General features: G+C 41.0%; 1 protein-coding gene across 1 annotated transcript in view; it reads right to left on the reverse strand.

Annotated features, from left to right (window-relative positions):
* The window catches only part of LOC146382137 (1-phosphatidylinositol 4,5-bisphosphate phosphodiesterase delta-3-A-like), a 34,356-nt gene that overhangs the window by 15,011 nt on the left and 409 nt on the right, over positions 1–18,936 (reverse strand). The window contains exons 2-9 of the mRNA XM_084938465.1: positions 15,875–15,930; positions 15,667–15,778; positions 11,747–11,975; positions 11,388–11,517; positions 6,776–7,001; positions 5,825–6,026; positions 3,557–3,701; positions 780–932 (exon numbers count right to left, since the gene is read on the reverse strand). Coding sequence (XP_084794591.1) covers positions 780–932; positions 3,557–3,701; positions 5,825–6,026; positions 6,776–7,001; positions 11,388–11,517; positions 11,747–11,975; positions 15,667–15,778; positions 15,875–15,930 — 1,253 coding nt within the window. The remainder of the gene's footprint in view (positions 1–779; positions 933–3,556; positions 3,702–5,824; positions 6,027–6,775; positions 7,002–11,387; positions 11,518–11,746; positions 11,976–15,666; positions 15,779–15,874; positions 15,931–18,936) is intronic.

Here is an 18,936-nt window from a genome sequence, read left to right on the forward strand (position 1 = left end):
TCTGAAAAAATCTCATGAGAGATAAAAGACACATGAAACATTTACTGCAAGTTTTCCCATACCAGGCTGAAACAAAGCTACAAATGTTCTAAGGTTTTACCAGAAGTATCAGAGGTCAGAACAAATGTATTTAATTGTATTAGTTTCAGTTATAATAAAAGATGGTAAGCAGTCTTACCAGCTGTGAAAAATACTGACAGCTGCCAGTGTTACACCTCAGCCTCCTAGTAATTATTGTATAAATTTAAGAATCCTAGGTGACTTCCTTCTTGAGTTACAGCATTCACAAGAATTTTAGAAAAATAGACCTCTGACCGTGAAGATCCCCGAGATTGAAATTCATTTGAGGTTTTCAGTAAATGAACCTATGGCATTAATTTAAAAATCCTACGTCGCCATCTTTATCATGTTTTAAAGTTGGGTGTCCACGCCTGGCAGAGTGATGACGGTACCCTATCAGCCTTTTACAGCTGAGGATTAAAAACTGTAAAAGTGGTTGGAGACTGAAAAACTTTTATAGGACATTGAAAGCCAGCCAGCATCTAATTTTAACCATGTCCACCTTCCAATGAAAAGTATCAAGCACAATACATATATCTCTTTGTATCGATCATTTTTATCTTTATTAATCTGATGAAAACTGTAATTGTGAGAACAATCTATATGTGGTTTAATTAACCCAGGAATATTTACATGTCCCACATAAAGTTATGTTTGCTATCAGTGGATTTAGTAGTGGTAATGGGAACTGAACTTTCACTGATTCCTTGACTACTTACCTCTGGAGAAGGCAAATTGTGGGAATCCAGGCCTTCAAGAGGCTTTGTTAGAAATTTGTCTCCCAGAATGGAGTGCAGATGTCTAGCCATAACTTTCTGCTGCTCCAGAGAGCAGTGGTTCTCCAAAGACAGGATTAGAGGGTAGGGAGAGGACTGGGATAGACACAATGTTGGAAAGTCAGTGAGAAAAGTATTTTCTGTAGACCAGAGAAAGATAAGGAAATTATCACTTGGCCTGTCAGCAAAATTGTCACTGTGGCTAATGTCGATCTATAACACACCTTCCTCTTGTGTTAGGGTTGGCACCAACCTGTTTTTAGGTTTTAAATGCATAGAAGTGCTATTTAAATTTGTTTATTGCATCAAGCCTTTTTGACTTTGTCAGGAACCTCAATTTAAACAAAATAAAAAAAAAAATAATTTCACAAAATTGCAAAATGCTTTGGCAAAAGTTATGACCTTTGTGTTGTTAGGGTCGGTTCTGACCCAGTTAAAATGTAAGATTATGAAATAATCAGTGCCAAAACTAAAATCATAAACACACTGAGCTCACTAACACTGTCGGAGAGAAGTTAGGGGCTTCTCTCTCTGTTTGTCTCCTCAGAACAAACAGCCCCTTTTATCCCCACTGCTTGATTGAAAAGGTAATCCAGATGGAAATGTATAAAAATGTAAGACATGTAAAGACGTTGGTGACATGCAGAGTATACATCTCCAGTTTGCAGCATGCAAAAATGAGAAGATTTACAATAAGCCAAGCTCTGCATCATATCTTTGAATAGAATTAGGCAGAAGACACAAAACAGCATAGCAATATGGACAAGCCAGTTTCTGAGGAGCAGGATGATAGCAAATTTCAACCACGGGATACAACAAAGATATATCTGATAAGTCTGATGAGGAGGTCACAGGTGCTGAAGCTGCTTCTGTTCTGCTGAAACATACAAATCCAAAAGTGGTCACATCTCTTGGAGTGCAGTATCTCCTGGCTTGCATGGCAGGGCCACTGCTGAAAATGTCACCAAAATGACCCCTGATTACTAGGTGTGCCGTGACAAGAATACGTGACATCAAGACATGTTTTAATTTGTTATTGATTTCACCACTTTTCCTAAAAGTCATTATTGCTATTACAATGCTTTAAAGAAAAAACAGTCCATGGCAACATTTGGAATGTCACCGCTGGGAATACCTGGATGCTTATATTGGTGCATTATAAACACTGATAGTTTCTGGATGCATCGCCAGGCAGAATCTTTTTCTTTTGAATGGTATTAAAAGTCCTCAGATTTGACAACAGTGGTATTAGAGCAAAAGCTTGCCCCATCAGAGATGTATGGGAGAGATTGGTGCATCTCCTTCCACTGATGGAAGGGCAGAGGTGACAGTAGATGAACATTTTGTCCCTTTCATGGAAAAATGCTCTATCTGGCAACATAACACCAGCCAGCCTGGCAAAAAAGACACAGAAATCCATGCATAGCTGATGCAAAAACTGCAATGCACGGAATCTACAGACTTACACGGACTAATGTGCAATTAGTATCCCTGTGAAAAATCAAGGAAAACTTCTAATCCATAATATGATTACTGGACTGCGAGGACACGTGACAATATCATGTGCGACAATTTCTTTAACATCTATGACCTTGGATAAGGACTTCAGGAAGAAACTTACCATGGTGGACACAATAAAACAAAGGCAAGCAAAACAAAAAACTTGAACTGACCCCTGAAGGACAGGGCTCCACTTTCTTTAAAATGTGCTTTATAGAGACAACCATTGTTGTTTAATAAAAAAACTCTTGAACTAAATATGTATGCATTAAACTGACCTGTAACACCACAGATCTTACAATAGTTAATAACATTAAAATAAAGAATAAATAAAATAAATTATTTTAGAGATATATTCTAGTAGTTGTAATTAATAGTAAGGTAACATAAAAAATCTCTTGAGGTTCAGTTTACCATTTTTTTCGATTGAAAAGGTATCCTGTAAAAAAGCCCTGTGGGCCACATTAAAACCAATCTTTTCATAGATAAGGAAGCTGAAGAAGGTAACCAATAGGTAACAAACAAAGTGGATGATAAATTATTGTTTTGAGGGTATTGTTTTGGCTGATTTGAGGCACGGTCAAAACTGACACGTTAACATAAGAGACAGTAACAGAAAGCTAACACAAGAGGAAGGACAAGCAGTAAAAATCAAAGAACATATACAGCAGCAGCATCTATATCTATATATCTCAAGACATAAGTCAAATCCATCATCAGAATAGACAAGCATATATTTACCATCACTAATGATGCATTCAGATGAGCAAAACTAGCTTCTAGAAGTCATTCATAATGGTTCCAAATATATAAATATATATATACATATCTGAACATTGAGAATGTCAGCACAGTGTTAGCATTTGAAGCTTCTGCTGATTGTGTGAAGAATTGTTTTTGGCTCATTGTGGTCTCTTTAATGTCAGGTAATCAAGGTAAGAATTCTATAATCTCTGGACTTCAATCTGTTGACTAAAGCAGCATCCATACAGGAAGCAATCTGATTATTGAGCATTATTTTGCAGCTGATGGTTGGTTGTTAGAACACATTCAAGGCTCCAATTAGGTAGTTACCCCTCTAATATATTTACACTACTGTAATAAGTCAGTCAATGATATCTGCAGTAGTTGCTTAGATTGTTTGAAATACCATACTACACAATTTCTACAGTAAGATTTCATTTTCTGCAGAGGACTTTTGGTTACAGTGAAGTACTCACTTTGAAAGCATACTCATTGATAGTCTCAATTACTTCAACAAAGGGCACTTTGGAAGTAAGTGTGTGTCCATGATAGATAACTGGTTCTCCTTTGTCTCCATCCCAACAGTCCAGCTCCACACACCGACAACCATGTTTTAGAGCTCTAAGAGACAAATTCAAGCTTTGTGAGTAAAGGTGTACCTTGGTTTAAGAAAAAATTACATCTTAAACACCTTTTATTACATATTTCTGAAGTAAAGTAAATTTAAAGTAACTTAAAAAAATATGGCATTTAATTACTTTTTGGACAAATGTAACATCAACAAATGAGTGTTCTAAGCATATCAAATCCTATAACAAAGTACATAAAGGCAGCAAAATGGCTATATAGTATTTTGTAGAAGAGATTGCTTTTGAAAATTTATATCTGTGATTTTTTTGGCTAATGTTACTTGCATACTTGCATGCCTACTTACAATGAATATTTGCCAGCTATCTGACATTTTCCGTTTTCCACCTACTTCATCAGTAAACAATACAAATGGTGCACCTGTCACGACCTGCGGGATCGGCAAGGCGCTGATCATAATCTCCCCACTCCTGGCTCTCCTTTTCTATCTCTCTCTCCCCCTCTCTCCCCTCTCCCCCTCTCTCTCCTGTTTGGCCGGGGCGGAACTCATGGTGGGTTCACGCCCTCGGCCCACACCTGTGTTCCCAATCCAGGTGAGTGTGGAAGGAGTGACTGGTCACTAGCGGAGAGAGAGAGGTTGGCGTGAGCGCGTGTGTGATTCCCCTGTTTTCCCTGGAGCCCTGGAACCCTGCCTCTCACATCTTGTATATAGCACTATCCTCGCACTGTCTGTTAATACACTTGGTGAAGATCTGGTAAATAAACCGTTTCTGTTAAAACACAACTCCGGAGTCCTGCGAGTGGATCCTCAGAGCAACCCGTGACAGCACCATCAGATTCATGCAGAATAGCTGAGTTATAGCTGGCTGGCTAACTGTATCTTGTTTGGTTAAGTTATACTTAGTAAAAGTATGCGTGAGTGGAATTATCTGGCTTGCCAAATTAACTCACCAGCTGTAATGAGCCATGACTTTAACTTATGTATAATGTTGAACAATGCCATGGTACAAACATTTCTACACTAAAGTATAATTGCCAACATGGGGTTGGTTAGCCAGCTAGTTAAAACTTGTACATGTGGGTTCATTTGTCAATATGGCAATGGTAACTTTTGTTAACAGAACCAAATTCCCAGGTATATACACCAACATTATGACCACCTGCCTAATATTGTGTTTATACCCTTTTGCTCACAGAAAAGCCCTGACCTGTTGGGGACTCCATTGCACCCCTGAAGACACGTTGCAGTATCTGGCACCAAGATTTTAGCAACAGATCGTTTAAGTCCTGCAAGTTGTCAGTTGTGGCCTCAACAGATTGGGCTTGTTTGTCAAGAACATTCCAAAGTTGGATTGAGATCTGGGGAATTTCTGAGGTCAGTATCTTGTCCAAGGACACTTTGGCATGCAACCAGAGACCAACCTTCAAATTAGCAGACCACCTGCTCTACCTCCTAAGCTACAGCCACCCAGGATGAAGTGATAGTCTTGACAGTCTTATTCACTTCACTTGTCAGTGGTCATGATGTTAAGCCCGATTGATGACAAAGTTAATATGAAAGTGCATCATAGTCTTGTTTAGGTCTCAGTCTAATGGAGACTAATGCAAGCTTGCACTGAGTGCGCACAAAAGTAAGCACCACTGCTGTTTAATGGTTTTCTAGGGTTTCACAGAGATTCTTTCAGATCACGTAAAGAATCATTTCTCTAGCCACCAGAGTTTTGATGTGGTGGAACCTGCACCTCTTCCCAAGATGCGACACTGTAATCTAACAGCTGAGAACAATTCTGAGAACAGAGCAGATATGCGAAGAAGCACTACGTAGTTTATCCACCTATTCCTGACGCTAATCTTGATCTGAGTTATGATGTCAGTGGGCTTAGCTAGGCAGCCCAGACAACGCCATCCAGCTGTTTATAGGGGACTGACAAGTACTTGCTGCATTTTGTGTGTTATGATTGGTTTTTACAAAAATTCTAATTCACCTTGTTCAGAATTTTGTGAGACAATTTAAAGTATAATAATTTAGTACAAACCTCTCCTACAATAATAATAGCATACTGCCTTTGTCAATAATAGTGAAATAGTTAGGTTACCAAATTAATAAATGTATTTGCACACAGCCTAGTTCGCAATCACTGCCCTGTTGCTGTTACCGTATGTAAGGCTCTGTGCTGCTGCTCCCAGTCAGCTGGTCCTTAGTGAGGTAGGTGTTGTGGGACGAGGAGATGAAGTAGTGCGACAGTGGGTGTGCCATGTCTTGGTAAACTCTAGCGTGTTCTGGGTTAAACACACAGTTTTCCTTTGACAACATGTACATGGTGAAACCATTGGGAGTCATGAAGCTATTCTTCTGGGCTGCAATGGGCAAAGAGAAACAAAGTTTAAAAAATAGGGTATTAAATAAACATCATTTTTATTCTTATAATTAAAAATAATAATAAAAATGCCTTAATTTTTTGTAGCACAGAAACAGAGGGGGAAGACATTCAGAAGGGATGCGACTGGCCAGGAATCAAACTGGTTAACTGGTTGCTGATGTATCCATGTAGACTGCATCCTCTTCACTCATTTACAGCTTTTCAACTCTTTTTATATCTGTGTCTGAATTAATCTTCATGTGCCTATGATTAGTCAATTGATACCAGGAAAATACAGTATACACATAGAGGAGCAGTCTTGAGCAACCTATGTATACTCAGTATACACAGCCTATTCTATAAAGACTTGAATCTCCTTCGGGTCTGATGTAAACTGAAACACTTCAGCTTATCTGATCACTTACCTCACCAATCCTTGTGTTTTCATTTGCTCTAGCCAGAATGTGCTCTAGCTTATCCCTCAGACAGACTGGGAATAAATATAGAATTACCCCATCCCATTGTGATATTCTGTTCTGTCCTATTAGACATCTATGTGAAATGTTGTCAGGTCAGACTTGGTGTATGAATCTTTGAGTTGTGGCCAAACTGTGTTTTCCAGTCAAAATTTCCTTTGTACCACAAACTTCATCCTTTAGCACAGCTGAATATTTGTCAGGTAAGCTTTGCTATTTTTCAAAGTATTTTAATTCTCCAATCTATAATTTATTGTTACTAGTACCGTACCCCACTCATTAAGTTCATAGGTGAGTATGAGGCTTTGGGCATGAACGAGTGAGGCATCCTCCCCCTGGTCCTTTAGGAAATCCCTCAGGTCCACAGCTGAAAGCACACAGCCATTTGCAGAGTAGCGAATGAATATGATGTCCAGTTCTGGCCTTCGTAACAACTCCCTGCAGAAAACTTCAATCTCTCCGTGATCGAGACGACCGTCACCTGACTGGTCACATTTCTATCAGAAAGACGGAAATAATAGGTGTTTGTTAATGTGCAAATAGAACATGATTTGCTGTGGGGGTGTTATCTCTACCCACTTTTGGTCTATATATCCCTGTATCTGCTATATTATTTTTATCCCTGGTGGGGATAGCTACGTAAAAATCCAGTGTTGTGAAAAAGTGAGCAGTGCCTAACCAGGAGCTCATCGACCTGGGGCATCGGATAAGGATATTCCACACAGAACCATACAGACCCATCTTTCTTCACCACAAGAACTAGGGGGCTACACCACACACTGTTTGACTCTTCTATCACTCCTATTTTCAGCAATTCTCTCTGGACAATTTGCCTCTTGCTCAGGTAACCTGTAGGGCTGTAAACACACCGCCACGCCAGGTCGCTCTATGCATGCCTATGCAAAATGGTGCTCTATGAGCGAAGTACGACGTGCAGAGGTGAGAACACATCTGCAAAACACTGTTGGATACACCAACATCCACTCTCTGGCCCTGTGTGAGATGTTTATTACAATGGAGAGAGGCAGGAATGTTTGAATTTGGCATCTCTGGTCCCAATTCATCTCTCTCCTCTCCTGGTTTAGATTTCATGCCCAATAATTTGTACAGCTGTTTAAGTGTGTGAGACATGAATGACCTGCCCTGGTCAGTCAGGAATCTCTTTTGGGCTGCCAACTCAAGAGATGCCCTGAACAGCGCCTGCGCAACACTCTTTGCAGAGATGGTGCCCAGCATCACTGCTTCCGAGGGTGGCTTTGCATAATCCACCATAACTAATACAAAGCGATAGCCATGTGCCCTTCAGTGAAATGGCCTGATGAGGTCCATGCCAATGCGCTCAAACGGCACTTCCATTATTGGTAGTGGGCAAAAAGGTGCTTTTACGATAGCTGGCTGGTTAACCAGCTAACATTCCTTGCATGACGCATATCATCAGCGCACATCTGCTCGGGCCTGGCCAATAAGATTGGGCTATTATTCGCTCCAGAGGTTTATCATAGTCCACATGCCCTGCAATGGGGTTGTAATGAGCCGCCTGGAAAATAATTTCTCGACGGCTTTTCAGCACCAACAACTGGGTGTACTCCTCCGTGTGAGTGTTATAACTCACTTGATAAAGCCTATTGTTCAATAATACAAAGTGTGGGTAGGCCTGCGCGGCTTCAGGGCACACCAGGTGACCATCAATTTCTATCACTTGGTCGAAGGCTGAGTGTAGGGTGTCATCATAAGACTGCTCCAGTGGGAAATCTCCCCTCGGGTGAATCACTGGTGCCGGCGGATCCTCCCTAGAAGTACATGTCACTGCTGAATGCCGCGCAGACACTACATGCTACTGCACTGTAAAATATTGTGTGATATTTGTGAAAGCCCCCATGCACACACTTAACCGCACTTTGCTTCCAACAATGCTCTGGGGTGAACCAAGCTTTGATGCATGAGGGCCTGCGTACAGGCCATGTCCACCAAAGTCTGGTGTATATCTCCTTGACACCTTACTAATATGCGGTATGTCTGGTTGGGCCCAGAACACCCGGCTGACCTCCATCAGTGGACACTCCCGTTGCAGGTGTCCCGGCTGCCCGCGCCACCCCCTGTGCCTCGGGTGCCTGTTGTTGCTCGGCTCCGGGTTGGCAGGTTCGCTAGGACAGATTTGAGGACTGCAGGGGCGGAGGTCGCTCCGCTGGGGCTGGGCCAGGGGGCCTCCTCCTCGGTGCAGTTACCGGCGGTTGCCTGCTGACCAGTTGGTGATCTTCAGCCAGGGCTGGTAACAGCGGACCATGTCGCCTCTCTGGGCAGCCCCTCCACAAACTGCTCCAGGACAATCAGTGAGAGCATCCACGCCTCGCCCTCCGATGGCTCGGGCTGCAGCCATCTCATCATGGCATTGTGCAGCCTACTAGCCCAGGCGAACAGCTGATCCCCCGCCTGCCACAAAACCGCCTGCAGTGGTCCTCTGGGGAGAGCCCAGGCGAACGTCCTCAAAACGTCCCCCTGACACAGGGGGGCAGGCTCATGGCCGCCGTCTGGGCCACTCCGGATAGCAGCAGCAGTAGCCGCGGAACCCACTCCACAGCAGGGCACTAGCATGCCTCAGCACTAACCTGGAACGCCTCCATGAGGACCTGGGGATCATCCCCGTCCCCTATCCGGTGCATGGCCACCGTCAGAGGAGGGGATCGCAGCGGTGCGGCTGCCCTGTCCAGTCTCTCCCGCACACTTGTTTGTTGCTCTGCCTGAGCCCAAAGCTCATTCAGCTGGTCTTTGTGCACTGCCGCCTGCTCTTGGTGCATCACTATATCTGCCAAGTAGGTGCAGCAGCTGCACAGGTGCCGCAGACTGCGGGACCACCACTGTGAAATGAATGGACCCCACGTAGCCTCAGGTGACAGTTTTATGGTGTTATTAACAATACATTATCCTTTTTCCTGAGTCAGCTTTTCAGCTGCTTCTCCACTCCACACTCAGCTCCTCTCTTGAGCCCCTGCGTCACTGAAATAGGGACAGTCTGATTACTGAGTGGCAGCAGCTGCCCTGCCAGCCACCCTGGCACTGCCCCTCGAGCCCACTTAACCACCCCCACACTGCAGCGGAGCCAGAGGCAACACCCCCGCCATATGCACACTCCAAGTGTGGGATGAATAACTAACCCAAATTGAGGAGTCTACAGTGGCTTGCAAAAGTATTCGGCCCCCTTGAACATTTTGTCACATTACAGCCACAAACATGAATCAATTTTATCGGAATTCCACGTGAAAGACCAATACAAAGTGGTGCACACGTGAGAAGTGGAACGAAAATCATACATGATTCCAAACATTTTTTACAAATAAATAACTGCAAAGTGGGGTGTGCGTAATTATTCAGCCCCCTGAGTCAATACTTTGTAGAACCACCTTTTGCTGCAATTACAGCTGCCAGTCTTTTAGGGTCTGTCTCTACCAGCTTTGCACATCTAGAAATCCTTGCCCATTCTTCTTTGCAAAACAGCTCCAGCTCAGTCAGATTAGATGGACAGCGTTTGTGAACAGCAGTTTTCAGATCTTGCCACAGATTCTCGATTGGGTTTAGATCTGGACTTTGACTGGGCCATTCTAACACATGGATATGTTTTGTTTTAAACCATTCCATCGTTGCCCCGGCTTTATGTTTGGGGTCGTTGTCCTGCTGGAAGGGGAACCTCCGCCCCAGTCTCAAGTCTTTTGCAGACTCCAAGAGGTTTTCTTCCAAGATTGCCCTGTATTTGGCTCCATCCATCTTCCCATCAACTCTGACCAGCTTCCCTGTCCCTGCTGAAGAGAAGCACCCCCAGAGCATGATGCTGCCACCACCATATCTGACAGTGGGGATGGTGTGTTCAGAGTGATGTGCAGTGTTAGTTTTACACCACACATAACATTTTGCATTTTGGCCAAAAAGTTCCATGTTGGTCTCATCTGACCAGAGCAGCTTCTTCCACATGTTTGCTGTGTCCCCCACATGGCTTGTGGCAAACTGCAAACGGGACTTCTTATGGTTTTCTGTTAACAATGGCTTTCTTCTTGCCACTCTTCCATAAAGGCCAACTTTGTGCAGTGCACGACTAATAGTTGTCCTATGGACAGATTCCCCCACCTGAGCTGTAGATCTCTGCAGCTCGTCCAGAGTCACCATGGGCCTCTTGGCTGCATTTCTGATCAGCGCTCTCCTTGTTCGGCCTGTGAGTTTAGGTGGACGGCCTTGTCTTGGTAGGTTTACAGTTGTGCCATACTCCTTCCATTTCTGAATGATCGCTTGAACAGTGCTCCGTGGGATGTTCAAGGCTTGGGAAATCTTTTTGTAGCCTAAGCCTGCTTTAAATTTCTCAATAACTTTATCCCTGACCTGTCTGGTGTGTTCATTGGACTTCATGGTGTTGTTGCTCCCAGTATTCTCTTAGACAACCTCTGAGGCCGTCACAGAGCAGCTGTATTTGTACTGACATTAGATTACACACAGGTGACTCTATTTAGTCATTAGCACTCATCAGGCAATGTCTATGGGCGACATTCAGGATTTTGTTCACAAGTGAGAGGAGTGCGGAATATGAGATCAACAGACGACTACATGCCAGTCCACTGTAATAAAGAGAGAGCTGAGCGTAAATGTGAAGGTGTCAATTTACTGGTGAGTCTACGTTCCTACCCTTTCCTATGGTCACAAGCTCTGAGTACTAACCAAATAAAGTCATCACCATTTGTATACAATATGTAAATATGACAGTGAAGGAAACTGAAAAACCCACACTGCGCGCCAAGAGGGGAAATCAATACTCCAGACAGAATGGCTATAAACCCCTAAAAGTTGGCTTTAATTTAAATGATTGACTTTAATTACTTAAATTAAGCAGTGTGTTCTGCTACCTGGAAGAGGCTGCGAGCATACTGGTCATTCAAGTCAATATTGATCATCTGCAGCAGCATCTGAACCTCATCGTAGCTCATCTTGTCGTCACGGTTTCGGTCAGCCCGACTCATATAAGCATGAATCCAGGTGACACTGTCAAGGAAGCACTGGTGAGCCATGTGGTGTATTTTAACATGAAGTTTCAGTGGTTACCTCTTACAGTGCTAACTCTCTAGTTTGGATCTCTTGGTTCCCAGTGGTCAACAAATTATTATTAAATAATAATAATTATTATTATTAAATGTACACAAAGCAGTGCTTCTATAAATCCAAATGAACAGGGATATATGTCCACCCCCACAAAAATCAAGGATATTGGTCAAGTTTCTCCTTCTGGGTCATGTTGTCCATCCTCTCCTGCAGGGTACGGATGCCACGGGCCCAGCACTGAGCTTCTTCTTGGCTTTGGCAGAGGAGATCCAGGCTTTTACGAGACCCTTTGAAGACCACTGTTAAACACTGGTTTTCAGGTACTGAGCCAACCATCTGCCGCAATGTTTCTGACTGGCAACCTTCGTGCACACACTCCACTTCCATGATGGAGACTGGAGGATGAAGAAAGAAATAAAGTGAGCAAAGAATTATTCAAATATATTCACACCTTGTGATTGTTATGGTCCTGACAGAGAGTTTTAAGATTTTTTTCTTTTATCTTTGTTTATTATTTGTTATGATACATTGTGTAGTGAGCAGAGAATTGGACCCAATATGCAGGACTCAGAAACAGAACTGAACTCAAAAGGCAGCTTTATTCCTCGACATGCAGGAAACTAAAATGCAAAGAACTTAAGTAAGCAGATACTGGTGAACATTAGCTAGAGAACTACACTGAGAAATAGACAGGGCACACAGCTATAGGAAGATCACAACAAGTGACAGAAGGAAACAGAGGGCTTAAATACCCATGAGATATGGGTAAAGGTGAAACACCTGGAGAACACAGCTGAGCAGAATCCACTAACAAAGCAAGGAAGGCAAAGCAGAACATAACACACACGAGACTATAACTAAACTCAGAAGCACAAGAGAATAATATATACAGAGACAACTCTTTTGTAATTTCAAAGAAATGAGCACATCCAGAACCAAGCTCGAAGACCCAGGACCATGACACTATTAGGTTTTCCACCCAGTTCTTGGTTTGTTTGTTCTTTAGAATTTGGTTCTTTGCTTATTCTGGTTTCCTTAGTTTCCTCTTATGTACTGTTACCACACCTTTGTCTCTGTGGTTAGTAACTTCCTGTTTTAATTTGGAAGTCTTTTGCCTTCTGTGTTGTGCTTATAGTTTTACTTCCCCTATCACTGTTTAGTTTCACTGCTTTCTTCTCACCGATCTGTTTTCCTAATTTAGCCCTCAATGTGCTCCGATGTGTGTATAACCTGTCTTTCACTTTAAGCTGACTGTATCATACTGTTGCCTGCTTATGTATTTCCCTGTTATTTTGGATTTTGTTTCATGTATTTCTGTTTACTGTTTGTCTCTGCATTTATAGACCTTTTCCGTCTTTTTCAACCAAATGGCTCTTATTATGTTTTGAACCTTGTCCTGTCACATTTTGGATGTGGGTTCTAACATTCTACACTTCACTAAGATGACAGAACAAGGCAACCAGAACATGGATGCAGAAGATATAGCAATCCTTTCCAAGGACCTGAAGGAGGAATTTAGGAAGCTTTTTGGAATTCCTACCTAGATTTTTGGATCTACAGCTGTTAAAAGTCTGTGGGCTGAAGGCCAGCAAATCCCATGCTGATGATGCTGGTGCCATTGCCAGCCCCCATCACAGCCCAGTCTCAAAATGGGCTCTGCCTCTAGGGGACTCTCATCCCTATCATTGATAATGGGCTCCAACCAAGCTTTTGGAGGGGTCTCCTCTGCCACTGTCAGCCTCCTCCCAACCCCCCTGAATGATCATGACCTTTATCACCAGCTGCCATTCACCCCCCTCCAAAGGGTCTCCAACCTGGGTATTGCTGGCTGTCATCACTGGCCACCGACTGCCATAACAGGCCTACTGGACACCTCCTCGGCCATTGCTGGCCCCCGGGCTCACTCCGAGAACTGTCTCTCTTCATTTGGGTAAACCCATAAAACTGCTTCTCTGCTTTGCCCTGCAGCCAGGCCAACCCACAGGACTGTCTTTGTACCTTGCATCACCTTTGGACCAGCTCTCTGAACATATTTTCCTTTCCCTTTGGTCTCCTCTGCCTCTTGATTCTGCACGTAGGCCTTTCTTTTCCAGCTTTTGGACTCTATGTTTGTTTTAGTAAGACACTTGTTTGTGTCTAACAAGCTTTTTTTATTTCCACATGTCAAGTCCAATTACAACCATCTACAAGTTTTTTGAAATACATCTGAGAAGATTATGGAATGAAGAGTACAAAGATTTAGCTTCAATGTGGGGATGGAATGAATCTTATTTAGAAGTGTAACATACTAGAGGAAAACCATCTCTGTAATGATCTTGGATATCAGGAGTAAACCACAGAACTGGCACACCAAATCCAGTGCCAATTAAAGGCCCTGTACTGTACTTGGGAGTGGCTGAGTCATATGTTAACTACACAGCATCAAACCCACAGGCTCCAAGGCGGACTCCCGCCATATGTTTTGCAATCCCACTATTTGAACTAGAGAAAGGATCTTATGCTCAAAATAGATGAGCTCTATAATCAGGGCAACATGTGTGACCCTCAGATAGTGAAGGAGGGAGTACAAAGTACAGAGCAGCAAACTGTATTTAAAATGATCAAAAATAGATACAGTACATGGACATTTTACCTTACACACCCAGCCACCACTGAGCAGCCACTTGTTCTCCAGAAGGAAAGGCTACAGTGTATTACATAGGTTATATGTAATGTTATAGTTCTCTTTTCATATGAGCTAATCTAGTTACTTTAATCACTTTAGCTAAACATAATGATGTTGGTCAGCATGTCTGCATAGTAACCCTTTATAATAACAATGATCAATAAACAGAAAAATGTATAGGTAATTAAACTTTACTTCACTGTTAACAAATAATTAGACCATGATTTTTCTTTAGATTATTTATTTAAGTATTAGATGAATTTAAAAATTGGAGAAAAACATCTTTCTACCACAGGCCATGATCTATTGATGATGATTACATCATGACCAAAACTTGAGACATATTTTCGGCTCACACATTAGTGATCTTTAAAAAGAAGCAGGTGTGATTATTTATCAAAGTATCAATGGCTCAATTCCTGTTTCTTTAGACAACATATCATATTGTTCCTGGACAAGATAGTGAACCCAAATTGCCCCTGAAACGTCCACTGGAGTGTGTGTAATAGATAAAAAGCCATGCAATAAAGTTCTGAATGAGCGCGTTTGTGAATTTATAACAGTGCTGTTAGTGTTTCGCTAAGAGCATCAAAGCACTACATTAAGTGCCATTACAAAGTATTTGCCCCCTTACTGATTTCCTAGTTTTTGCATATTTCTAACACTTACACATTTCAGATCATCAAATACATTTAGACAAAGATAAGATATTGATAAATCACAGATTTGTGTTTGAAAAGTTTGTATGCACAATTTGCAGTACAGATTAAAATAACCATGCGTATGTGTATGCACTGCTGAGCCCCACTGACAAACACACTGAGAACTCCACTTCTGGCTTAAAAAAACTCAAAATGAAGGTTTTGGAGTGGCCAAGTCAATGTCTGGACTCAAATTAAGACTGAGATGCTATGGCCTGACCTTAAACAGGTCCTCCGTGTTCAAACATTTCCAACATAACAGAATTAAAAACATTTTGCACATAAGAGTAAGTCAAAATTTCTCCACAACTGTGTGAAATAGTCATTCCCAGTTATTCCAAATACTTGATTGTGGTTTCTGTTGTCAAGGAGCGCACAAAAAGTTATTAGGTTTGGGGGACAATTACTTTTTCAGACAGGTACAGACAGGTTTGGATGGCTTTTTTTCCATTAATAAATTAAATGATTTAAAAACTTTATTTTGTATTTACTCGGCTTATCTTTGTCTTACAATAGAATTTGTTTGATGATCTTTGTGTTTTATAATCATCAGCACTGTATAATATATGTTATATGAAAATAATCATTTATTTATTCTGTGATCATGTAACAGTGTGGACTACAACTTGTTATAGTTTAATATTTCATTTACAACTGACAATTCAAATTCATTTAGTGTCAGTAGTGTGATGCTGCATACAACATAGTACAAAAACTTACAGGATTGTTGTTCCTTGGCCCGGCTGGATGTTTTGTATGATTGACACCAAACGGTGACACCATCTTCCAGCAACTTCAGAATCCGACGCTTCTGCCAGCGAGGCGAGCGAACCTTCCCATGTAATGATTTAATATGTTACAATACATGTAATATATAGCATTCACAAACTACTTCTAACCGCTACAGATGGTTTATAATTATTGATACCTTCACCATACTAGAGCCCTGCAGCATCTGCCTCACATCTTCATCATGTTGCACTCCTAGAAAGCATAGAGACAAAATGATGGTCGATTAAAATTATGTTATATACACTATATTTATATACTGTATTTGGGTGTGTATAAAATAGCAGTGAGCATACACCTAATTATAATACGATTCAAATTCAGTAGCACTGGGATAGGCTGAAGAAAGAACAGGGAGGGCATAAAGAGAGGAAAAAGAGATCAGAGTTAAAATTAGAGGCTAGTGTGTATACATCTGCCACACCACAGCTGCTCATGAGGGTGCACTGTAATTGAAATATATCTTGGGTGGGTGGACAGAGAAAAATGGAAGGAAAAACTATAAAGACAACATTTGGAGCCATTATAAACTTGGGCCCCCCCAAAAAAGTAACACCTCTAGAAATGTGCCTCATAGCTGAATGGATATGTAATTCTGCTAGAGGAGATTCTTTATTATACAGTTATTCATTATAAAAAAAAATATGTGTGCAGAGCTGTAATTTTGCACCAGGCCACGAGCAATCCTTGTAGGGTTAGTTCTTATAACTTGGACATAGTTCTCTCCGTTTTGTATGTCAATACTTGAAAGTACAAACTGTCAAAATTCTTGGTATCCCGTTTGTGGGTTCTTTTGTAGAATTTCATGAACTCTACGGCACGGAAGGAACCTTTCAGTGACGTAAGTGTATGGTGATTAGCCTAGAGCCCAAAAGGTGGACTGCAGTCTGAATCCGGATCCAAACACTATTCTGTATGGACCCATTAGATTTGATTCTTGGTACAAGTTTTCTTGTATGCATGTACAGCATGGTTATTTTAATCTGTACTGATATTTTCGTTTTTTGGCAGTCAGTGTGTGCACACAGCAAACATAGACCAGTCACATGGATTGTAAGTCATTCAATGTGATGTCACTCAGCCAATCAGGTCATTTTTTCAAAGCAACGTTCCAAACTAGACTTTTTCTTTTTTAAAATTAAGGACTTTATATGTAAGACAACTCTTTCAAGAGTTCTTTATTTCATTTTGAATGTAAAAGAACATTATTTTATTTTATTCTATTTTAGTTTATTATATAGCACTTCAGTTCATAGTGAAAACATATAATAAACCCTGCTGAAATACAATTGAATTGAATGTTCTTTATTTTACTGGAGACCCAGTTGTTGACCACATACAGCCACTAATACAACTATTTTTAATATATTGAACTTAATTATAATGTTTTTGTTATTCTGGAGCTTCTTTCAAGGGGATTTTCTCAAACTCGACCTCCTAAAATTTTGTCTAGACGTAAGCATACGGCACATCTGGAAGTTATTCACAGCGACTTCACTCGTTCCACATGTTGATGTGTTAGCCTTATTCTAACATGGATTAAATAAATTTTTCACCTCAAAATTATATACCCAATACCCTATAATGACAGTGAAATGTTTTCTTTAAATTCTTGGAAATGTATAACAAAAAACTAAAAATATAATACAGGCATAAATATGCACAGCCTTTGCTTATTGCAATTCTTGATGATGATAAAAGTTTGGCACACCTGGACTTCTTTAAGTTTCTCTTTAAGTGAAGAGATTTCACATCTCATCAGAGAAGCTTCTTCAATTTTAAAACCAAATTGTGCAGAGTCCCAGGTATTTAAAATGTACTGGGAGTTATTCCAGGTTTCTTGACCAACTATCATCCATGTGCTTCATCACATGAGCCATAGTTTCAAAAAAAGGCATGACTAAGGCCTTTCTACCCTGACTGCTCAGAATGGCTGGGTGGCAGATACAGGAAGTGTCTTGGTGATGCTTCTTCCATTTATGGATGATGGAGGCCCCTGTGATTACTGGAACCTTCAATGTAATATAATCCAGTCTTGGAGGTCTACAGACAAGTCCTTGTCTTCACAGCTTAATTTGTCCTCTGAAATCTGCCGTCAACTACGGGACCTTATATTAGAGAGCTGCCTTTCCAAATCATGTCCAGTGAACTCCATCCCCTTAAATGGTTGTGACATATGGCCACTCCTTTCTCAACTTGGTTCTGCTGCAGGTTTCTTCCTATTAAAAGGGAATTTTTCCCTTCCCATTGTTGCCAAAATGCTTGCTCATAGGGGTCATATAATTGTTGGGGGTTTCTCTGTTTTCTCTGTATTATTGTAGGATCTTAACCTTACATTATAACGCACCTTGAGGCAACCTGTTGTTGTAATTTGGCTCTATAGAAATAAAACTGAATTGAATTGAATTGAATTGGACACACGACGGGTGGACTCTAGTCAAGTTGTAGAAACATCAGACACATGATGACACAGGATGCATCACAAATACTTATGTACATGCTATATTTTGGGTTTTTAGTGTAGAATTCTAAGGTGAAAAATGAATTTAATCCATTTTTTAAAAAAAAGGCGGTAAATACCGAGCTATAGCACATGGGTGGCTAAAGTTGTATTACCCTGGGATCCAAATTTTTTGTTTGAAAAAAAAATAAAAAAATAAATGAAAAATCATAGAAGTGAGAATGCACAATTTTACTCCAAGTTGCCCCTAAAATTCTCAACTGGCCTAACTTTTTTTTCACAAAACATGTTATCTCTACAAACCCATTAAGGGACAATCAATATACATACTATATTAACATATACTAAATAGTATATAAGATTAGGAGACAATGAAAGAAGTGGGATCATGTCAGGTACTATGATACATTTTTCGGGCTCAGTTTATGTTGCTTGATTCAGTGGCACATATTTAAATGTGAAAACTGTACAGCTATAACAACAGAGTCACCTCCTTATTTTTTAACTGGATTTGAATAAGTCAGGAAAATATTTTTAAGTTAATTATCGGCTCACTGGAATACGGTAATTTCAGTAATTTTACTATCTGGATAAACTAGAGCAGCGTGGAATAGTATACCTCAAGTACCTCAATTTGTACTAGGGAGCAAAGCAAATGTACTTTCAAGCACTGCAATCTGAATGTGAAGCAGGGTTAACGGGTTAAAGCAGGGTTAACGTCTAGCAAAGCCATTTTCTCA

The sequence above is a fragment of the Perissodus microlepis genome, chromosome 8 (genome assembly GCF_051167445.1).
Source record: "Perissodus microlepis isolate ML-2025 ecotype Zambia chromosome 8, ASM5116744v1, whole genome shotgun sequence".
In the NCBI taxonomy this organism is placed as follows: domain Eukaryota; kingdom Metazoa; phylum Chordata; class Actinopteri; order Cichliformes; family Cichlidae; genus Perissodus; species Perissodus microlepis.